The 24561-nt window shown below is 53.4% G+C and overlaps 1 protein-coding gene across 1 annotated transcript; it reads left to right on the top strand.

The window, feature by feature from the left end:
* Nucleotides 1-217: 217 nt before the first annotated feature.
* Nucleotides 218-4020, top strand: LOC123112868 (protein NUCLEAR FUSION DEFECTIVE 4). Its single transcript, XM_044533968.1, has 2 exons — nt 218-1623; nt 3118-4020. Exons 1-2 carry the CDS (start codon nt 440-442, stop codon nt 3596-3598), a joined length of 1665 nt encoding a protein of 554 aa, XP_044389903.1. The 5' UTR covers nt 218-439; the 3' UTR covers nt 3599-4020.
* The last annotated feature ends 20541 nt before the right edge of the window (nt 4021-24561 follow it).

Here is a 24561-nt window from a genome sequence, read left to right as displayed (position 1 = left end):
GATTCCGTGCCAATAGTCGCCGGATTCACTGTCAATTCGCTCCAAAATTACCGCCGCCTCTCGTCCGGAAAGGGCCAAACAAAATCCACAGAATCACCGCCGTCAATGCGACAATGTCCTGCCTGCTCTCCAAGAGCCCGAAGCAAACTTCCGACCCGTGTCTCCCCCTGCCTCCCTATAAAATCAACCGCCATCCTCCTCGCTAAAACCCCCCAATCTCATCTTAGCGTGACCTCTCAGGCGAAAACCCCCCACCCACGCCCCGTCCCACTGACCGACGCGACACGCGCGGAAAGCAACGCGCCTCCACCGCCCCCGCTCCCGCCCTCCCTCCCATACCGCCTCCCGCCCACTCCGAGGCAGGCAGACGCGGCCAAAGCAAACAGTGTAGAAGGAGCCGTAGTAGGTAGTAGGCTCGAGACCCGTTTGGCCGGCGGCGATGGTGTCGACGGCGCTGGACGCGATGGCGGGGACGGCGTGGGGGCGGTGGCTGGGGCTGGTGGCGGCGGTGTGGGTGCAGTGCATCTCGGGCAACAACTACACCTTCTCCAACTACTCCGACTCCATCAAGACGCTCATGGGCCTCACCCAGCTGCAGCTCAACGGCCTCTCCGTCGCCAAGGACGTCGGCAAGGCCTTCGGCCTGCTCGCGGGGCTCGCCTCCGACCGCCTCCCCACCTGGCTCCTCCTCGCCATCGGCTCCCTCGAGGGCTTCCTCGGCTACGGCGCGCAGTGGCTCGTCGTGTCGAAAACAATCGCGCCGCTGCCCTACTGGCAGATGTGCGTCTGCCTCTGCCTCGGCGGCAACTCCACCACCTGGATGAACACCGCCGTGCTCGTCACCTGCATCCGCAACTTCCGCGGCAGCAGGGGCCCCGTCTCCGGGGTCCTCAAGGGCTACGTCGGGCTCAGCACCGCCATCTTCACCGACGTCTGCTCCGCGCTCTTCGCCGACGACCCGGCCTCCTTCCTCGTCATGCTCGCCGTCGTGCCCGCGGCCGTCTGCGCCGTCGCCATGGTCTTCCTCCGCGAGGGCCGCGTCGCCAGCGCCGACTCGGGCGGGGACGAGGCCGACGCGCGCGGCTTCGCGGCCATCAGCACGCTCGCGGTCGCCATCGCGCTCTACCTCCTGGCGGCCGACCTCACCGGCGTCGGCGGCGGCGGGGGGCTCGTCTCCACCGTCTTCGTGGCCGTGCTCATGGTGCTCCTCGCCGCCCCCGCCGCCGTGCCCGCGTACGTTGGCTGGACTTCCTGGATGAAGTCCCGCAAGGCGGCCAACGCCGACGCCGAGGGCGCGGCCGCCCCCCTGCTGCTCGACTCCAAGGCGGCGACCGCGGTGGCGACGCAGGGCAACGGAGAGGTGGAGGAGGCGCGTGGGCCGGGGGAGCGGCCGCGGCTGGGCGAGGAGCACACGATCGCGGAGGCGCTGTCGTCGGTGGACTTCTGGGTGCTCTTCGCGTCGTTCCTGATGGGCGTGGGCACGGGGCTGGCGGTGATGAACAACCTGGGGCAGATGGGCGTGGCCATGGGCTACACCGACGTGTCCCTCTTCGTCTCCATGACCAGCATCTGGGGCTTCTTCGGTCGCCTCGCCTCCGGCACCATCTCCGAGCGCTTCATCAAGTACGTTACTACTAAACCAGTCTCCTCCTCCTTTACTCGCCATGATTGCTCGCCGCCATTAATTTCCCTTGCCGCTACGGTACGACGACCTCCGTCCGTGGTACGGTACGGATCTGGGGCCGTATCAATCTATATCTAGCTTGCTCAGAATTGAATCGAACCCCACCACACAATCGCACGTGAACGTTCTTGGCCGAAAATCAAATAAACTAGAATAAGTAGTATAAACGCATGGACGGCGCAGAGATTTCGTGGCTGTTGCTTTCAGATGAGATGAATGTGCGGCCTGGGTCGTGTGAGAAGTACACAAGAGATCTGAGATGAATGATTATCTTGTGCATATTCTATCTTAAGCACCACCATACTACTAGTATTTTGGTTAAAAGATAATGGACTAAAATGGCTGCGGTGGTGGTATCTTAAGCACGAAGTAGACGGCAAAGTGGCAGTTTTTTATTTGTTTATTTAGGCAAAAAGACGTTCACCGACGCCTCAGATATATTCAACAGAGTGATGCCCATAAAAGTTAAAGAAAAATACTCCCGGGGAGCATAGAAAAGTTTAGCAGTGGGGGACTTTTTAACGTAACGGATAAAACAAGCCCTGGGATGGGAGCATAGAAAAGTGGGCGTCAACTTCGTGGAGGAATTTGCGACCGCACCTCCTGACCGAGTATAGAAGTGTCAACTTGTGTATGCAGTGTATGGGCAGGCATGCGGCTAGCTGGGGCGCCTTTTACCGGTGGGCGACGCGTCCCTTTCACGCTCTCTTTTAGGTAGAAAGAAGCAGATATTTTATTCAGCCTGATAGCTATGGCCAATTCTGTTTGTTTCATATCGGTTCAGTACTTCAGTTGAGTAGTAGTAGGTGGTGGTTTCTCACCACTAAGATCTCGCATGAATCGTGCCTCAACTTGTTAGTACCTACCTGTATAATGAACTGGTTATTTTCGTTATGTTTTTATTAATGTAAGCAAGGGGGCTAGCCCGGTTGGACAAGAGCGCGAGCATGATCTTTAATCAGCGTGTCACATTCTGAAAAGAACTCGTCAAGTTCAGATTGCTAGTAGTATCAATGAACAATCGTGATTTTTTGATCACTAATGGTGTAGTAGTATTGTCCAAGTCAATTATTATGTAAATGAGGATGATGTTTTTTTGACACTATAGTAGTATGAAAAAGTGTCTTACATTTGGGGACGGAGGGAGTAGTAACCTGTTCATTCCATTTTCTGGCACTGTCTAACCTTGCCAAACAACGATCACTGACTGATTTTCTTGCTTCTCGATCATGCATAGAAATATTCGAAACATCGATCACTGTCAATCAGTATGTGCATATAGAGATCCAGAAACTCAGATTGCTCTCATTATTGCTCGATCATCATTATGTACTTTCCAAAGTGAATATATATAATGAGGGCCTGTCTTTGCAACCTAATCTCTTAATTAATTCTGACACTGCCTAACGTTGTGAGACATGACTGAATTCCAGGACGAGGGCGCTGCCGCGGCCGGTGTGGAACGCGGCGTCGCAGGTGCTCATGTGCGCGGGGTACGTGGTGATGGCGTTCGGCATGCCGGGGTCGCTCTTCGTCGGCTCGGTGGTGGTGGGCGTCTGCTACGGCGTGCGGCTGGCGGTCACCGTGCCCACGGCGTCGGAGCTGTTCGGCCTCAAGTACTACGGCCTCATCTACAACATCCTCATCCTCAACCTGCCGCTGGGCTCCTTCCTCTTCTCGGGCCTCCTGGCGGGCCTCCTCTACGACGCGGAGGCCACCAAGGTGCCCGGCGGCGGCAACACCTGCTCCGGCGCGCACTGCTACCGCCTCGTCTTCGTCGTCATGGCCGCCGCCTGCGTCGTCGGCTTCGGCCTCGATGTGCTGCTCAGCCTCAGGACCAGGCGGGTCTACACCAAGATCCACCAGGCCAAGCGGGCCAAGAGGTCGGCCGCCGCCGCGCAGAGGGTGAGCTAAGCTGGCCGGCCGGTGGCCGCCGCTCTTCTCAGAGAAACTCAGCTGGCTGCACGGCTAGCACCTACTAGCAGTTTTTCAGACTGATGAAGAGCAGCAGCCTCTGTCCTGTAAAGTTTTGCGCAGCAATCAGCAATGAAGGGGATACAGACATACAGTACATGCCTTGATTCTTTTGGGCAAAGATGGATAGTATATTATATAGATTCAATTGGTATACTGGATGATGTATATGCTACTATGGCTGTGCAATAGATTGGTGCAGAGGCCGGTGGTAGCTCCTTCATTTTCTGCCAGGGAAGTTCATAGTTCAAATTTGAACTAGAACCACGTCAAGTATTTCCGAATGGAGGTAGTAGTAGTGTGTTTGTGTTTGTAGCCTGTTCGGCATAAGAGCTCGCATCAATTCAAGTGCATTTCTTTTCCTCGCCTGTCTGTCTGTCTGTCTGTTATTATCTGTGCTCGGCTTAGTACATGGAATTTAAAAGTGCTTTCAGGATCACATAGCTGATTCCAATGAAGTGCTGTTTGTGAGCTGCTGAATTCAGTGCTCTGCAGACTGCATCCTGCTACTTCAGTTCAGGTAGATAACATTGCAGTTGTTGTACCAGGGAAGGAGTGACTGTGTGCTTCTGAAACTACATGGTTTCCCACAAGCCTAATCACTGCTTCCTGGTTTTGCAAGCAGCAGCAGCAGCCTGAGGTTGGTGGTGATCTGGAAAATTACCCTGATGAAGGTCTCAACTCTCAAGTGAAGTGATTGAGTTATATTTGATGCTTAACCTGACTTTTCCTCCACTATTAGCACTTCAGTCTGAGATTTTTGCTGTGAGGTTTCATATGGTTTGAGACAACTGAGTCCCATTTTCTGCTGGATTGTTTTGCCTCTGTTCCATGTTCCAACTATCCACTCTGAATTTCATCGCAAGGGAGAAATATCTCTCCTGGTGGATATGAACATGTTTTCTCATTGTGACTGAAACTGTGTAAGCTGATTTGACACGCAGTTGGTAACTCTGGTACAAGTGAACGCTGACAAGATAAAGAGCTTAATTTTTTGGGTGGTTCATGATGTTAATATCTCGCGCACCCCTGTCATTATCTTCAGAGTTTTTAGCGGCTCACAATGGGCTCAGATATTATTCTGAAGTCTATTTATCGTCATCTTTTCATCTGTCTAGTTCCAATAAGGTATTGTACATCATTGGCGTTTCACAATAAAGCACTTGTTGAAATTTCTCTCCCAGATACTTTCAGCGGATTTAACAGTGGGATTAAGACATGTCGATCGGAAAGTAGAAAATGACAGGGTTCCTGTGAGAGGTGAGGTGGCCAGGGCTCGTCCTCTCCCCGGCAACATGTTGGCCAGTCCATCCGTGCTCGGGGGTGAGCTGTTCTGCCTCCTGACAGGTCGGCGTCCTTCGATCCAGGACGAGAGGGCAGGGGTGCCCTCTGTTGGAAATATGAGCAATTTTCCGAATGATTTTATTAACATAAATACTAGATAAAGCATGACTAGTATAGCAGTGATAAAACAAGCCATGCGATTCGACAAAGAGAAGGTAAACAACATGTTCATATATGAACCGTAACTAAACATATCTAGAGCAGACAGTATAGCAGGTTGAATATATGAAATAGAGTCTAACATATGTAGGGCAAATACTAGAACCAGGAACTGTAGCAAAACCTCTAATAGAAAGGGGAGAAACACGTACGTGACAGCAGCAGGAGCAGAGGCACTGGAGTTGGGGTCGGTGTCCTCCATGTCGTCGAGGAGGTTGTCGACGTCGGGGAAGTAGTCGTCGGAGTCCGGGGCGTCCGTGACGAAGAAGTCAGTAGTCGCGCAGAGCGCTCCCCAAAAACCTTATCACCCTTCTCCCTTACAGGACTCAAAAGGTGCGGTTTCGGAGGCCTACTGCCCCGACCTGTGATGCACGCCGCAAGCCGGGATGAGGAAGAAGGTAGCAGCAGCGCAGTGCTCAGGAACTTGTGGCGAGAGGAGGAAGAGATTCTGGTGCATCTCTCTGAGAGGAGCGACCTCCCTTTTATAGGCGCAAGAGAAGGAGGCGAGAGGCTGCACAGGGAGCTGAAGGGAACGCAGGAGACGAAACGAACAGGCAGCAGCCGAAGAGACGCGCCGTTCGGATTCAGTGTCCATGGATAGAAAAAATGTTTCAGCTTCCGAGTGACCTTTCGTATACCCGTAGTGTGTGGAAAATATTTAGACATCGGCTCGGCTCATTCCCGCAACCCGCGTTGTGACGAGGCGTGGCGAGGCGGGCGGCGGAGGAGGAGCACGCGTGGATGTCCCTCTTGTTCTCATGCTCATACAAGTGGGGAAAGAACCTCCCTTATAAGGAGGTCCAACTCCCACTCAACTAGCAATGTGGGACTAAACATTAGTAGTATCCCTTGCCTTGCACAAATGGGCTAAGTGGGCCTCTAGGATTTATTTAGGAATTTCTGATATAATTATTGGGCTGTCCCAAAATAGACTAAATTCCAGCAATCCCCCACTAGATCCCAGAGGCACACAAAATTTGCCTTTGGTTCCAAAACACTGTTTTATATACCGGTACTGCAGTGGAGACTGTTAAGTTGAACTTCCACCTAGAACTCTATGCTACACTAGTTAGCAACTTGAACAGTGGACTGGGCCTTGAACTGCAAGTTTTCTGCGAATCTAGCTTCACATAAAGCTTGACCGATATGTGGCTACCGTGGGTCTTCCCCACGGGTGGAGCTTATGCGTCATACTCCGAGACCTTTCATGAGTTTACTAGAGAGAACCCTACTCTCATAGATTGTGACGTTTAACAATCAGACTCATATATGTGCGTTCTTCAAAAGATGTTCTGCAGGACAACATCTCTGCTTCAAAGAGCCACTTAGAACACATTAAGATATACATTAACCTGCCATGCAGATTAGGAGAGTATTGCATCTTCATGGAGTGGTATTTTTAACAATAAGGATACTCTCCTCCCAGTTGACCAACAACTTGTCTTCCACATCTAATTCACGGGATCTTCGATCACAAATAATAGATTACCACTATGAACAACTCATATTGTGGGTCTCATACCCATCTCCCTCGATGCATTATCTATCACATTACGTGATAGACCCTTAGTAGAAGGATCTGCCAGATTTTTAGACGTTTGGATATAATCCAATGCAATAACTCTGGAGTTTTTCATTTTTCTGACAGACTTTAACCTTCTCTGAACGTGTCTTGATGACTTCATGTTATCCTTTGAGCTGCTCACTTTAGTGATCACAGTTTATAAGGATACCCGGTACAGGTTTCTCAACTACCGGCAAGTCATTCAAGAGCCGACGAAGCTAATCTGCTTCGACCGTAGTTGTATCTAGTGCTGTGAGTTCTGCTTCTATTGTTGACCTCGTTAAGATGGTCTGCTTGTAAGACTTTCAAGAAACAGCGCCACCTCCATGAGTGAATACATATCCGCTCGTGGCCTTTATCTCATCAGCATCTGAGATCCAGTTTGAGTCACTATACCCTTCAAGCACCTTTGGGTGCCTGATGTAGTGAATTCCATAATTTCCAGTGCCTTTCAAATAACGCAAAACTCTCTCTAGAGCTTTCCAATGCACATCTCCTGGTTTTGAGACAAACCGACTTAGTTTGCTAACAGCAAAAGAGATGTCAGGTCTTGTAGCACTGGCTAAGTACATAAGCGAGCCAATGATCTGTGAATATTTCAATTGGTCTCTAGCAATTCTCCGATCCTTTCGAAGCAACACACTAGCATCATATGGTGTTGGAGATGGCTTGCAGTCACTTTAGCCAAAGCGACTCAAGATCTTTTCCACATAGTGGGATTGAAGCAATGTAATCCCACCATCATCGTCTCTCAACAACTTGATGTTCAGAATGACATCATGCACTCCTAAATCCTTCATCTCAAAACAGCGAGATAGGAAATCCTTGGCCTCCTTAATAACATTCAGATTTGTTCCGAAAATCAGTATGTCATCAACATACAAGCAAAGCATAACTCCCTCGCCCCACCATGGCGATAGTACACACATTTGTCAGCTTTGTTCACAACAAAGCCTGCAGCTATTAAAGTTCTTTAGAACTTCTCATGCCACTGTTTGGGTGCTTGCTTGAGTCCATACAAAGACTTCAGCAACTTGCACACTTTCCCTTCCTGACCATCTATTACAAACCCATCTGGTTGTTCCATATAAATTTCCTCATCCAACTCTCCATTTAGGAAAGCAGTCTTAACATCCATTTGATGAACGAGAAGACCATGTGAGGCAGCTAGTGAAAGTAGAACTCGAATAGTGGTCAGTCGAGCCACAGGTGAGTAAGTATCAAAGAAATCTTCACCTTCCTTTTGGGTATAACCCTTAGCCACGAGCCGAGCCTTGTACTTTTCGATAGTACCATCAGGCCTAAGCTTCTTCTTGAATACCCATTTGCATCCTATAGGTTTGCACCCATAAGGACGATCAGTTATCTCCCAGGTTTCATTCGCCAAGATGGAATCCATCTCGCTACAAACTGCTTCCTTCCAGTAGTCAGCATCTTCAGATGCATAAGCCTCTGAAATAGAATTGGGAGTGTCATCTATGAGATACACAAGAAAATCATCACCAAAGGACTTTGCAGTCCTTTGTCTCTTGCTCCTAATAGGAACTTCATTGTTCTCCTCCACAGGACTTTCAAAGTGTTCAATCGAAATGGCAGGTTCAGTAATTGTAACTGGTTCCTGATTCGATGAACTAGGCATCTCCTGATTAGATGAGGTAGCCATATCCTTCATGGGAAAGATATCTTCAAAGAAAGTCGCATCAGTCGACTCCATGATCGTACCGACATGCATGTCAGGTACCTCAGATTTTACAACCAAGAATCTATAGCCAATGCTATGAAAAGCATATCCCAGGAAAACACAATCCACAGTCTTTGGTCCAAGCTTCCGCTTCTTTGGAATTAGAACATTGACTTTCTTCAAACAACCCCATGTTTGCAGATAAGAGAGTTTTAACCTTTTCTTCTCCCATTCCTCGAATGGAGTTATCTCTTTGTTCTTTGTGGGGACTCGATTTAGGACATGACATGTTGTCAATATTGCCTCCCCCCACCATGCCTTGGAGAGACCCGATGTGTCTAACATGGCGTTAACCAAATCAGTTAGAGTACGGTTCTTTCTTTCGGCCACCCCATTTGACTGAGGTGAGTAGGGAGGCGTCCTCTCATGGATTATACCATGTTCTGCACAAAAAGCATCAAATTCATTGGAAAAATACTCTCCACCACGGTCGGACCCAAACCTCTTGATTTTCCGATCAAGTTGGTTTTCCACTTCAGCTTTATAGATCTTGAAAAAGTTCAAAGCCTCGTCCTTAGATTTCAGAAGATACACACAGCAGTATCTAGTGGAGTCGTCAATTAACGTCATGAAATATTTCTTTCCACCTTTTGTCAAAACACCATTCATTTCACATATATCTGAATGTATAAGTTCTAGTGGTGCAAGATTTCTCTTCTCCGCAGTCATGCGAGACTTACGAGGTTGCTTAGCTTGCACACACACTTGACACTTAGATCCCTTGACAGTGTTGAAACTAGGGATTAAGTTCAACTTCGCTAGTCGCGACATGCAACCAAAGTTAACATGACAAAGACGTGAATGCCACACATTTGATTCACTATTGTTGCAAATATGATTAACAACTTTATTGCAAACGTTTGATAAGGATAAACGAAATAGGCCTCCTGACTCATAGCCTTTACCAACAAAGGTTCCATACTTGGATATTACAAATTTATTCGACTCAAAGACAAGCTTATAGCCATCTATACACAGAAGAGATCCGCTAACAAGATTTTTATTGACGGAGGGGACATAATGCACGTTCTTCAGCCGCAGCCCGAAGTAAACTTTAGATCAACCGTGCCAACACCACGAACAGAAGCACTTGAACCGTTGCCCATCAGCACGGTTGAAGTCCCCGCGGTCTGATAAGACGAAAACATGGAAATATCACCGCATACATGCACATTACCACCCTTGTCAATCAACCAATCAGGAGAATGACATACTGAAAGAATAGTGGGAAATATACCATACCCAGCATCCTTCATGTCTCTGATGACAACATTAGCGGTCTTGCCGCCTTTCCCAGGATGACGCTTGTCATAGCGATTAGGACAACTAGGAGCCCAATTATCAGGATCTCCACACACATGACAAGCACCTTTCTTATTGTCACTGTTCTTCTTGAAGTTCGTGTGTTGTACAGCCTTGTTCTTCCCATCAAACTTTGCTTTACCATCAAGCTTGCCCTTGTTCTTGAACTTGTGGGACTGGAAGTTTTCCTTCTATACCAGATTGGCACTAGATCCTTCCTCAATACCTCGAGCACGTGTGTCCTTTGCTCTCGCCTTTTCTTCCTGTCAGATTTCGGGTTCCGGCAGACCCTCAAGGTTCGAACTCTGGGGTGCGCGCGGAGATCACACCTCCTACCTACCTACGTCTCGTCGCTTCGCAATGATCTAAACTACACGAAGAACAATACAAGGGACACGAGGTTTATACTAGTTCGGGCCACCATTGTGGTGTAATACCCTACTCTAATTTGTGGTGTGGTAGATTGCCTCAAGGGCTGGTGATGAACAATACAAAGGAAGAACTGCCTCGCGAGGGGAGGAGTTCTTGTGGAGGTGATGCATCTTGGGAAGGATTGGATCCGAGTCCCTTTTTCTCTTCGTCTACTCTGTGGTGGCTAGTCCTATTTATAGAGCGAGGCCTTGGTCCTCTTCCCAAATATTGAGCAGGAAGGGCGCCAACAATTGGCCATTTTGAAGGGGAACATCTAGTACACTTATCCTGGCTAAAGTCGGTCCTCGCCTGCCAAAGACTCTGACAGTGATGCCGGCTTGGTCTCCACGATGACCTCCATCCTGCCGTTCTGCTGGTCTTGGTCTTGTTGCACCGAAATGGTTGCCTTTACTTGATACTCTTGCCTGCGCTTGCCCCCTTTGGACCAAAGGGGAAACAAGGACTCTGCGCAGGCCGGCGCCCGCCTGGCGCCCGCCTGGCTTCGGTCGTCTTGGCTTGCGTCATGGGCACCTTGTGAGGTACCCTGCCTTGATCTCTCCGCCTCCTCGCGAGCCAGCCTGACGAGGCTGTGCCCGAGGAAGCTTCCTGTCATCCACCCCGCGAGGCTTGGCCCCTCGCGAGGGTCTTGAGCATGTGTTGATGAAGATGGGCCGTACTGGGCCACTCCTTGAGACACACCGCCGGCTGCATGCAGGCAAGTCTGGGTACCCCCATTCCCAGAACGCCGACAGTAGCCCCCAGGCCCAAGGCGCGCCTGGACTTGGCTTAGCAGAGAAGCGAAATGGCAAGTGTGAAGCGCCGCGGGCCGCATCAGCCTGCAGCCTTGGGCGCCGTGGGGCGGTTGATTGGACGTGGGCGTCCCTGCTTCCCCACGACTCCTCAGCAACTGCACGAATTGACAAGTCCCTGCATGCAAAACGGGTCATGATTACCTGCGATCATGAAGGCCGGCGGTTGGCCTCCCCCGGCTATATGTACAGAACGGCGCGAGCCCTTCCAGTCCATCTTTTCCTGCTACTCTCCATCTTTTTCTTTGCCCTTGCTCCACCATACGCCAATGGCACCAATCCGTCGGTTTTCTGCCGAAGAGAAGGGGAAGCCCCCCCCCCCCCGAGAGGGTCCTATCCCGCTTCCGCCGAAGAAACGTCTCGTCTCTTGCTACGGAGAAGGGGGTGCTCGGCAGGAGGTGTCGAGGCCATGGTTTGAGCGGCCGCCGCCTGGATTCCCATTGCCCTTGTACGCCCAGATCGAGGGTCCTGAAGGCGCAGGCGCTAAGCGGCACCACCAGAGGCGCCGTCGCCGCCGGTGGATTACGGCGGTGCACGTCGTTCCTCCCGGAGTTCACGCCGAGGGCTCCTCTCGCGAGCTTGTTCTTCACGCCGTCATGCCTCATCGAATTTGGATTCGCCTTCCTCCTTCCTCCGCCTTCGAGATTTCGCCAAGGGGGGCTCTCAAACTCTGGCTGCAGCACGCCGACTGCCGTACTCCTGTGACCGAAGTGGATGTCGAGGTCGTCGCTCCGGGCAAGGTCTTCATGACCCGGGGCTGGGGCGAGATCACCCGGGTCTGCCGATCAGAGGGGGCCCTCGTGATCCATCTGGATTACGATGGCGCCTCCTTAATGCTCTTCAAGGTCTTCGACGAAGATGGGCACCGACTGGAGTGCGGTCTATAGCTGGCCAAATGGGCCTTTTTTTCGGGCCGGCCCGTGAGCACGCGCGGCACGGCCCGCCTTGGGCCAAGCATGACACGGGCTAAACGGGTCGGGCCCGGCACGCGGCACACCCTGGGCCGTGCCTGGGCCGGGAGGCTGGGCACGCGGGCCGGCACGGCACGGCCTGATTACGTTTTTTATTTTTTTATACATCTATATATGGCCCAATATATAAAAATAGGCTAAAAACGCTCGGTGCGTCAAATAACAGGCTAAAAATATGCGGCCCACCATGCTAAATGGGCCAACGTGCCGGCCCATTTACTAACTAGGCCGTGTCTGGGCCTAGGGGCGCAGCACGTGGGCCGGCACGGCACAACCCATATAGTAATCGTGCCCTGGCGGGCCGTGCCGGGCCAGGCACGATTATTATGGGTCGGGTCGTGCCGGGCCAGGCCGGCCTGTTTGGCCAGGTATAGTGATGTCCCAGAGGCAGCGGCCGAAGTTCCGAAGCGGCGGGGACCAGGCCTATCGTTGCCTGCTCTTCCAGCAGCTCCTCCGATAGCAGCGAGCGCTTCGGAGGGTCCGGCGACTCTTCAGAGCTCCTTCTGACTCCGGCGACGAGCGACGACAGCTACGAGCCTCCGAGCTCGCGCCGTGCCCGGAGCAGGGCCGGCACGCCCGACAGTCGACGCGGCTGATCTGGATGAGGCTGGCGCCGGCCTTGCGCGTCCCACTATTGATGATGGCGTCTGCCGTCAGGGTCCCTATAGTTAGACCTGCTTAGGTTTCACATCTTTTGTTCCTGCGAGGAGCCAAGAACACACCCCGTGGGGGTTTGTAAGGTGTCTGTAGTTCCATTTGTTAATATGATCCTAATCGTGAAGCGGTGTGAGATGCTCATATCGTCTTAGCTTAGTTCTTCCTTTCGAACCTCGCGAGGACTTGATGCTCTGCACCGACAGGTCCCGGTCCCAAGGCAAGTCTCAGCCGTCGCTGGTATGCCAGGTCGCGATGCCATGGTCAAGGCCAGGAGGTGAGCAGCCCGGGGTCCAGTAAGAGCCCCTGAGTCGCGATGCTCAGGAGGTCCCCTTTAGCGCTCAAGCAACCATCGTTCGGTGAAAAAGGAGCGCGACGTTGCCAAAACGGGACTGCATTAGGTGCGAGGTCGGTGCTGCGATAGCTAGTATTTCTGGAGGATGACTTATCTCGGGAGTCAGAAGCCACTCCTTGGCGCGGCGCCAGGCCCACGCATCGGCAGCTGAGGAGTTGCCTGGCGAGGTCCCCATGTGCCTCTTCCCTCTCGCCTTTACTCCCCTTTGTGCTCTACGTCCTCAAGTCCCGGCCCTCGAGCGAGCTCAGCCGTCGCTGGTATGCCAGGTCGCGATGCCGTGGACAAGGCCAGGAGGTGAGGGCTGGAGAGCCAGTAAGAGTCCATGAGTCGCGATGCTCAGGTACCCCCCCTTTAACGTGCAAGCGGTTTGCGCAGACGAGAGTGAAGGAGACACTGTGAAGGCCTCACCCGGCGCTGCTCCTTAAAGAGATCCTGCGAGCTCATCACAAGAAAAATGAGGGTTTGCCGTTACAATTGCCAGCCAGCCACTGGTTGCTCTGGAAGGGTGACGAGGCACTGAAGGCTTGGTGAGGTGGCGCCTTGCGGGGTTGCCGCGGCCAGAGCTCAGCAATCCGGTTTGTCGACGTTGCAGGGACGGACCCATGCGCAAGCGTCGTGCCGTTATGGAGCAGCTCCATCAGTTGGTGTCAATCGAGCGGGTGATTAAGTCAAGCACGTTAATCATGAAGGAGCAAATCCATTTAGATAGGCGCAGAAAAAGGCGAACATCGCTGGGTGGGGCCCGAGCGACTTGGGGATGATGCAGCCCGAGGGGCGCCCCCAACAAACTAAGCTAAAACATGAATAAAAGGGATACATGCCGCAGGGACGGACCCACGCGGCCTGGGAATGATGCAGCCCTGGGGGCGCTCCCAGCTGAAAATGAAACTCGAAGGATGTCACCTGATGATGCTGAAGATGAAGGGATGCTGAAGTAGCGGATGGCATGCGCTGCGGAAGCCAATCTTTACGAGCCCCCAGGCCCAGGAGCCTCGGGAGGCTCCGGAGGCGCTGGCGGCTCCTCGCGGACCATCTCCATCTCTGCCAGGACTGTGGAATGCCTGGCCGCTTGAGCCTCCAGGAGGCTCCTCATGAGGCGCTGACGCACAACAGCCGCGTTCGGCAAGCCGTAAGGCATGCGAACATAGCTATGGGGTGGACCTTCGCAGCGTCCCACGCGTGAGGGCCAGAGGCGCTCCTGAGAGGTGGCTCGGTTGAGTCCTGGTATGTCGATGCAGACGCGCAGCCCACCATCCTCGCCCAGATGGGGAGCTACGGCGGGTAAGCGGCGGCTGCCACTCATGACTCTTGACTCCTGCAGCTCCTGAATGATCTCGCTGACGAACTCCTGAGGGTTCGGCCCTCCTTGCCTCGCTCCTTCCTAAGGGAAACGTGCTTTGAAACACGCCTCCAAGTGGTGCCCGAGCGCCTCCCTCGTGATCTTAGCAAAGTCGATGGCCCTCCAGGAAAGAGCCCCTGAGTCTTGCTCGAGGAGGGCGCCAGGCGCGCCTTCCTATGTGACAGAAGGAGGCACCCCCTGAACGGGCGCGGACCCTGAGGGGCCTGCCTCCCGAGGGTTCGGACCAGGCAATGTCTTCTTCTTCTTAGGGACTGCCTCGGGAAGCCTTCCGCTCCTGTGATCTGGGTCTTCAATTGACACGGCTTGAAAAGCACGCTCCAGAGAACACACAGCATCCCTCTCTTCACAAGGCACCGCGATGACTCCACCGCTTCCTGGCATCTTGAGGACATTGTAGCCGTGATGAGTCACGGCCATGAACTTGGACAGAGCTGGGTACCCGAGGATGGCATTGTACGGCAGGCGAATGTGCGCGACGTCGAAGTCAATGAGCTCAGTGCGGTAGTTGTCGCACTTCCCGAAGGTAATAGGAAGGCGGGCATGTCCTATCGGAACCGTGGAACCATTAGTGACTCCTGAGAAAGGCTTGGTTGGCTGAAGCTGATTGTATGGTACTTGGAGATTGTTGAATGTCTCGACGGACAGGACATTGAGCCCTGCTCCGCCATCGATGAGGGTCCTGGTGACTTGCACATTGCTGATGATTGGGGAACAAAGCATCGGGAGGAATCTGGTTGTGGCCGCGCACTTGAGCTGATCCGCTAAGCTGAACGTGATGGCGCACGCTGACCACCTGAGAGGGCGTGTGGCCTCGAGCTTGGGGAGGACTGCATTCACTTCGCAAGCAAACTGCTTGAAGATGCGCTGAGAGGTCAGGGCCTGAGCGCCGCCCAAGATGCAAGTGATTGCACACGGCTCCTGGAAGCCTCCAGCCCCCTCGTCCTGATGATGGTCTTCATTCCTCCTCAGCTGTGGTGGCAGAGGAGGGAGGCCCGTGTTGCCTTGTGGGTGATCCTCGCGAGACTGATCCCTCCAACCTCCCTCGCGAGGCTGGTCCTGCCAGCGGTCCTCATGTTGGAAATATGCCCTAGAGGCAATAATAAATTAGTTATTATTATTATATTTCCCTGTTCATGATAATCGTTTATTATCCATGCTATAATTGTATTGATAGGAAACTCAGATACATGTGTGGATACATAGACAACACCATGTCCCTAGTAAGCCTCTAGTTGACTATCTCATTGATCAATATATGGTTACGGTTTCCTGACCATGGACATTGGATGTCGTTGATAACGGGATCACATCATTAGGAGAATGATGTGATGGACAAGACCCAATCCTAAGCCTAGCACAAAGATCGTAGTTCGTATGCTAAAGCTTTTATAATGTCAAGTATCATTTCCTTAGACCATGAGATTGTGCAACTCCTGGATACCGTAGGAATGCTTTGGGTGTACCAAACGTCACAACGTAACTGGGTGGCTATAAAGGTGCACTACAGGTATCTCTGAAAGTGTCTGTTGGGTTGGCACGAATCGAGACTGGGATTTGTCACTCCGTGTAAACGGAGAGGTATCTCTGGGCCCACTCGGTAGGACATCATCATAATGTGCACAATGTGACCAAGGGGTTGATCATGGGATGATGTGTTACGAAACGAGTAAAGAGACTTGCCGGTAACGAGATTGAACAAGGTATCGGTATACCGACGATCGAATCTCGGGCAAGTACAATACCGTTAGACAAAGGGAATTGTATGCGGGATCAATGGAGTCCTTGACATCGTGGTTCATCCGATGAGATCATCGTGGAACATGTGGGAGCCAACATGGGTATCCAGATCCCGTTGTTGGTTACTGACCGGGGAACGTCTCGGTCATGTCTGCATGGTTCCCGAACCCGTAGGGTCTACACACTTAAGGTTCGATGACGCTAGGGTTATAAAGGAAGTTTGTATGTGGTTACTGAATGTTGTTCGGAGTCCCGGATGAGATCCTGGACATCACGAGGAGTTCTGGAATGGTCCGGAGGTAAAGATTTATATATGGGAAGTACTATTTTGGTCACCGAAAAAGTTTCGGGTTTTTTCGGTAACGTACCGGGACCACCGGGAGGGTCCCGGGGGTCCACCAAGTGGGGCCACCAACCCCGGAGGGCTGCATGGGCCAAGTGTGGGAGGGGACCAGCCCCAGGTGGGCTGGTGCGCCCCCCACAAGGGGCCCAAGGCGCAGGGAAGAGTGGGAGGCGGCAAACCCTAGGGCAGATGGGCCCTAAGGCCCACCCCAGGCGCGCCTCCCCTCTCTCCCCCTTCTGGCCGCCACCCAGATGGCATTTGGGGGCTGCCGCCACCCCTGGGGAGGGAACCCTAGAGGGGGCGCAGCCCCCTCCCCTCCCCCTATATATACTTGAGGGTTTTGGGCTGCCAACACATGAGTTTTGACCTCTCCCTGGCGCAGCCCTTCCTCTCTCCCTTTTGATCTCCCGCGGTGCTTGGCGAAGCCCTGCAGGATTGCCACGCTCCTCCATCACCACCACGCCGTTGTGCTGCTGCTGGATGGAGTCTTCCTCAACCTCTCTGAGGGAGTCCTGGATTAGGGGGTGTCCGGATAGCCGGACTACCATCATCAGCCGAACTATCATCGGCCGGACTATCATCATCGACCGGACTCCAAGACTATGAAGATACAAGATTGAAGACTTCGCCCCGTGTCCGGATGGGACTTTCCTTGGCGTGGAAGGCAAGCTTGGCGATACGGATATGTAGATCTCCTACCATTGTAACCGACTCTATGTAACCCTAGCCCTCTCCGGTGTCTATATAAACCGGATGGCTCTAGTCCGTAGGACAACGACAACAACAACAATCATACCATAGGCTAGCTTCTAGGGTTTAGCCTCCTTGATCTCGTGGTAGATCCACTCTTGTAAACATCCACAATATCAATATCAATCAAGCAGGACGTAGGGTTTTACCTCCATCAAGAGGGCCCGAACCTGGGTAAAACATCGTGTCCCTTGTCTCCTGTTACCATCCGCCTAGACGCACAGTTCGGGACCCCCTACCCGAGATCCGCCGGTTTTGACACCGACATTGGTGCTTTCATTGAGAGTTCCTCTGTGTCGTCACCGATAGGCTTGATGGCCTCTTCAATCTACAACGACGCAGTCCTGGGTGAGACTTTTCTCCCCGGACAGATCTTCGTATTCGGCGGCTTCGCACTGCGGGCCAACTCACTTGGCCATCTGGAGCAGATCGAAAGCTACGCCCCTGGCCGTCAGGTCAGGTTTGGAAGCCTAAACTTCACGGCCGATATCCGCGGGGACTTGATCTTCGATGGATCTGAGCCACAGCCGAGCGTGCCGCGCTGTCACGATGGGCACGACCTAACTCTGCCGCCGGACAGCACCTTGGAGGCCGCACACGAATCCGCTCCGACCCATAGTCCGGAGCCGATCGCTCAGATCGAGGACGGATGGCTGGACACCGCCTCGGGAGCTGCAACTTCTACGGCGATGGAGCCGAACACTTACCTTGTCCCGCATAAAGCTCATGACTCCGAGGTGCCGGACTCTCTGCCGGACTCCGAACCTCCTGCGCCCCTGCCAGTCGAATCCGATTGGGCGCCGATCATGGAATTCACCGCTGCGGACATCTTTCAGCACTCACCCTTCGGCGATATCTTAAATTCGCTGAAGCATCTCTCGCTATCCGGAGAGCCCTGGCCGAACTACGGCCAGGACGGTTGGGACGCGGACGACGAAGAAATTCAGAGCCCACCCACCACCCACTTCGTAGCCACCGTCGACGATCTAACCGACGTACTCGACTACGACTCCGAAGACATCGACGGTATGGACGACGATGCCGGAGACTATCAAGAACCAGTGCCTACAGGACACTGGAAGACCACCTCGTCATACGACATATACATGGTGGACACCCCAAAAGATGGGGACGGCGAAGAAGCAGCGGAGGCCGATTCCTTAAAGAAACAGCCCAAGCGCCGACGTCAGCGGCGCCGCTCTAAATCCCGCCACAGCAAGAATGGAGATTCCGGCACAGGAGATAATAGCACCCCGGAAAGTGCCGAAGACAACCCCCTCCAGCACGATCCAGCGCAGGAGGAGGCAGAAGCAAGCCCTCACGAGAGGGCGGCAGACGAAGAGGTCGAGGATGATAATTACTTACCTCCCTCCGGAGACGAGGCAAGCCTCGACGACGACGAATTCGTCGTGCCTGAGGATCCCGTCGAACAAGAGCGTTTCAGACGCAGGCTAATGGCCACGGCAAACAGCCTAAAGAAAAAGCAGCAACAGCTTCAAGCTGATCAAGACCTACTGGCCGACAGATGGACCGAGGTCCTCGCGGCCGAAGAGTATGAACTCGAACGCCCCTCCAAAAGTTACCCAAAACGCAAGTTGCTCCCCCGACTAGAGGAGGAAGCGTACAAACCTGCATCACCAGCGCACAATACGGCAGACCGACCACCTCGTGGCCGCGACAGAGAGGCATGCAAGCCCTCCACCAAAACCGTACCCCGGCATCGCTCAAAAAGCATGAAGCCACGGGGGAACGCGCCGGACTTGCGAGATATATTGGAGGACAAGGCAAGACAATCCAGATCTATCTATGGATCACGTGGGCGCCCCAAGACCCACGACGAATACCGTCGCGCCGGATACAACTACTCCGGCCGGGCCGAACACAGCAGACAACGCTCTCTCGAGCTACGTCGCGATATTGCTCAATACAGAGGCGCCGCACACCCACTATGCTTCACTGACGAAGTAATGGATCATCAAATCCCTGAAGGGTTTAAACCCGTTAATATCGAATCCTACGATGGCACAACAGACCCCGCGGTTTGGATTGAGGATTATCTCCTCCATATACATATGGCCCGCGGCGACGATCTTCACGCCATCAAATATCTCCCGCTCAAGCTTAAAGGACCAGCTCGGCATTGGCTTAACAGCCTGCCCGCAGAGTCAATTGGATGCTGGGAAGACCTGGAAGCCGCATTCCTCGACAACTTCCAGGGCACGTATGTGCGACCACCGGACGCAGATGACCTAAGCCACATAATCCAGCAGCCAGACGAATCGGCCAGGCAATTCTGGACACGGTTCTTAACAAAGAAAAATCAAATCGTCGACTGTCCGGATGCAGAGGCCCTCGCTGCCTTCAAACATAACATCCGCGACGAGTGGCTGGCCCGGCACCTAGGACAGGAGAAGCCGAAATCCATGGCAGCCCTCACATCACTCATGACCCGCTTCTGTGCGGGAGAGGATAGCTGGCTAGCTCGCAGCAACAACCTCAGCAAAAACGCTGGCAGTCCGGATACCAAGGACCGCAATGGCAGGTTGCGTCGAAACAAAAACAAACGCCGCATTAACGGCGACAGCAATGAGGATACGGCAGTCAACGCCGGATTCCGAGGCTCCAAGCCCGGTCAACGGAAGAAGCCATTCAAAAGAACCACTCCGGGCCCGTCCCATTTGGACCGAATACTCGACCGCTCCTGTCAAATACATGGAACCCCCGAAAAGCCAGCTAACCACACCAACAGAGATTGTTGGGTATTCAAGCAGGCAGGCAAATTAATCGCCGAAAACAGTGACAAGGGGCTACACAGCGATGACGAGGAAGAGACCCGGCCGCCGAACAACAGAGGACAAAAGGGATTCCCCCCTCAAGTTCGGACGGTAAACATGATATACGCAACGCATATTCCCAAGAGGGAGCGGAAGCGTGCACTAAGGGACGTATACGCGATGGAGCCAGTCGCCCCAAAATTCAACCCATGGTCCTCTTGCCCGATCACTTTCGATCGAAGAGACCATCCGACCAGTATCCGCCATGGCGGATTCGCCGCATTGGTTTTAGACCCAATCGTCGATGGATTTCACCTCACGAGAGTCCTGATGGACGGCGGCAGTAGCCTGAACCTGCTTTATCAGGATACAGTGCGCAAGATGGGCATAGACCCTTCAAGGATTAAACCTACAAAGACAACCTTCAAAGGCGTCATACCAGGTGTCGAGGCCAGTTGTACAGGCTCAGTTACACTGGAAGTGGTCTTCGGATCCCCGGATAATTTCCGAAGCGAGGAGTTAATCTTCGACATAGTCCCGTTCCGCAGTGGCTATCACGCTCTGCTCGGACGAACCGCGTTCGCAAAATTCAACGCGGTGCCGCATTATGCATACCTTAAGCTCAAGATGCCAGGCCCTCGTGGAGTCATCACGGTCAATGGAAACACGGAACGCTCCCTCCGAACGGAGGAACATACAGCGGCTCTCGCGGCAGAAGTACAGAGCAGCCTTTTAAGGCAATTTTCGAGTCCGGCCGTTAAACGACCGGACACGGCCAAACGCGCCCGGAGCAACATCAACCAAGACCACCTGGCACGTTCCGAGCACGCGTAGCAATGCGGCCTCAACCCCAGCCCTCGCTCAATTGTAAGACAAACTCTCCGCGTACATAATTACGCCCTGGAGATACCATGGGCATAGGGGGAGAGGCACAACCACAACAGACCCAGAGTGCGGTTCGACCACACCAGGGGCTCCCAAGTGTGTCGCTCTTTTTATCTTTTATTTTTCTTTTTTATACAGAACTCTGTCCGGCGGCGAACCTGCCGAACTCATGATGCAACAGCCAGGGAGGGACAAAGGCCGCGACGAACACTCAGGTGGTCTCCATTACGAGCATTAAATTTGTTAAATACACCATTCCGCGGCCTACCCCTGGAGGGAGACGCCTTTAATTCGTCCAATCCCTTGCTTTCCGCACTATTTGTATCATTCCGTACTCATAACAGATCTTCTCGAATAAAATGCAGCACTTTTTGCCCATAATTGCATTACATTATATATATATGTTCATTTACGACATGTTGCATCCGTACATTTTGGTACGGCCAAATACACCAGGGGCTTATGTTCCCCGCATTATGGTGTGATAAAGTCCGCACACTTTCACAAGTGCGGCACCCCGAACTTATAGCATTATATGAATCGGCTCCGAATCATGTCTTGGGTCAATAGTTGGGTTTGCCCGGCTCCCATGTTTGGCACCTTACGTTTCCGTTCTATCGGCTAAGGTAGCACTGGGAGAACCACTGCGATTGCGCCCCGGTTGAGCCGGGTTAACGCCTCAGTGGAGAAAGCTAAAACTGACTGTCATGATAAGGCGAGAGACTGGTCGCTGTTCGAGAGGTCCTTTCGGGTCCTTAAAGACCTACGCCGCTTCGAGCGAAGTTCCGGATAATGTCCGACGAAGGCGTGGATAGCGCCCCTAATTCGGTCTTCCGAATACTAGGGGCTTCGCCGAAATTTAAAATTATAGAATTCTATGGCTAAGTGAGAGTGTTCAAGCACTATAAGTCCGGTTGCCTTGTTCGTTGTGTTGAGCGCCTCCCTAGATGGACCCAAAAATGGGAACAAGAGTGCTCAAGTTTATCCCGAACACCCCAGCACTCGTGGCATGGGGGCTGAAGCCGACGACTTGCCATCTCTCAGATTTAATAAACGGCCGCACAGAAGGTAATATTTTAAATAAACAAGCGTTGCTTAGCGCATATGAACAAAGTTTTCAGCGCACAGGATAACACATTGCGAATTTACTCAATAATTACATCCCTGGGGCACTCATCCGCAATCTTGCGGGCACCCTTCAGGACAGTCCTATAGTACATTTCGGGCGTACGATATTCCTTGCCCGCTGGTGGCGCGTCAGTGATTAGCTTCTCCGCATCCAGCTTGCCCCAATGCACCTTTGCGCGGGCAAGGGCCCGACGAGCACCTTCAATACAGGCGGAGCGCTTGATAACCTCCACCCAGGGGCACGCATCCACCAACCGTCACACGAGGCCGAAGTAGCTCCCAGGCATGGCCTCTCCAGGCCACAGCCGGACTATGAGGCCCTTCATGGCCTGCTCGGCCACCTTGTGGAGCTCGACCAGCTGCTTCAGCTGGTCGCTAGGGGGCACCGGATGGCCGGCCTCAGCATACTGAGACCAGAAGACCTTCTCCGTTGAGCTCCCCTCCTCGGCTCGATAGAATGCGGCGGCATCAGATACACTGCGAGGCAGATCTGCAAATGCCCCTGGAGAGCTCCGAATACGGGTAAGTAACACGTAATTTACATTCACATGCTTGCTTTGCATGAAAAATGCCTTACCCGCCGCTATCTTCCTCACCAACTCAATCTCCTGAAGGGACTTATGGGCATCGGCCTTGGCAGTCTTGGCACTTTCGAGAGCCGAGGCAAGCTCGGACTCTCGAGTCTTTGAGTCACGCTCCAAACTCTCATGCTTTTCCATGAGAGCCTGGAGCTCTTGCTGAACCACCGCCACCCGCGCCTCCTGCTTTTCTCGCTCTGCTCGTTCCGCGGCCGCATTGCGTTCGGCCGCAGACACGGCCTCCTTCAGGGTCGCCACCTCGTTCGTGGCCCCTGCAGTACCCATGTTATCCTTGTTATTTTTTGTTGCAACCTAAATCCTTTTCTGTAAGGTACAAGTTCAAAGTGGTGTTACTCACCTTCTTTGTCCTGGAGCTGCTTCTTGGCGCGGCCGAGCTCTTGCTCGGACCGCTCGAGCTCCTGCTTCAAAGCACCGACCTCCGCAGTCAGTGCGGCAGAGGTCAGCAGCGCAGCCTGCAACCCATATTGACATAATTTTTTAGCAACCCTGCGTATATCTTTTTTTTCAGATCCTCAGTCTGGCTTTTCTTTCCGAACACCGAACCGAGCATCAGGGGCTACTGTCTATGCGGTATTACATTGCATATTTTTAACTTCTTACCTCAAAGCCTGATAGAAGGCTACTGCAGGCTTCGGTCAGCCCGCTCTTGGCGAGCTGTACCTTCTGAATCACCGCACTCATAATAGTGCGGTGTTCTTCCTCGATGGAAGCGCTCTGGAGCGCCTCCAACAAATTATCCGGCGCCTCCGGTTGGACGGAAGCCGCCGGCGTCACGGTCTTGCCCTTCGTGCGAAGGGGCCGCCGGCCGGACTCCGGAACCACTGCGGGTTCTGATATGGAGTCCGGCGCAAAGTCCGGGAGGCCGCCTCGTGGCGCCTCCGGAGCCTCCCCCTGATGGGCCCCTTCTTGGGATCCCACCTCGGCGTCCTCGGTGTCGCGAGGGGTGGAGGCGGTCGGGATGGAGTCTACCTCCGACGGAGCCAACGACCCGCTCGATGAAGCGGGGAGATCATCATTGGCCGGACTACAGGCAGCATGCGGCATCAGAATGACACTATGTGACGCAGAAAAAGAAATTATAACTCATTCAGGAATCCGGATACTTACGATCTCGCCGGAGGCCTGGCCCTTGAAGGCCATTCTTCCTCGCCAACGTTGATGTTGGCGGAGCTGTCCGGGGGAATAGTCCTTCCCCTCTTGGACCCTTCGGCCTCCCCTGTTGGGGAAGCCCTCCTCTTCCTCTCTCCCCCCTCTGGGAGAGAGTCCTCTTTCTCCTCCTCGTTTTCGGGGGAGGAGTCCGCCCCGGAGTCGTCGGACACCTGAAAACGGGAACTCTTTCGAGCACCCGTGGCCTCCTTCTTGGCCTTCTTCTCCGGCACCACGTGCGGTGCCGGAACCAGCAGCCTCGCTAGACGGGCGTCTACTGGGTTTTCTGGCATAGGAGCCGGGCAGATAATCTGCTCCGCCTTCCTCATCCAGTCCTGTCAAAGGAAAAGGGGAAATTAAAACCCGCATAGAGTCAAACTATGAAAAGCAAGTGTCCCGTAAAGGGGTAGAATCACTTACCTCGTCGGCTTGGCGCTGCGAGCGAAATCCGCGATCTTCAGTCGCGGATGCGGGGGCTTCGGCGCCCTTAAACAGCACCCTCCAGGCGCCTTCGTACGTCGTGTCGAAGAGCCCGCTCAGCGCCTGGTGCTGTTCCGGATTGAACTCCCACAGATTGAATGCCCGCTCTTGGCATGGGAGAATCCGGCGGACGAGCATGACTTGGACCACGTTAACCAGCCTGAGCTTCTTCACCAGCTTCTGGATACAGGCTTGGAGTCCCGTCACCTCCTCCGAACTACCCCACAGCAAGCCCTTCTCTTTCCAGGAGGTGAGCTGCGTGGGGATACCAGATCTGAACTCGGGGGCCGCCGCCCACTTAGGGTCGCGCGGCTCGGTGATATAGAACCACCCCGATTGCCACCCCTTGACGGATTCCACGAAGGCCCCTTCGAACCAAAGGACGTTGGGC

Source organism: Triticum aestivum, chromosome 5B, assembly GCF_018294505.1.
Source record: "Triticum aestivum cultivar Chinese Spring chromosome 5B, IWGSC CS RefSeq v2.1, whole genome shotgun sequence".
Lineage (NCBI taxonomy): Eukaryota > Viridiplantae > Streptophyta > Magnoliopsida > Poales > Poaceae > Triticum > Triticum aestivum.
This window is presented reverse-complemented; position numbering and strand designations above follow the sequence as displayed.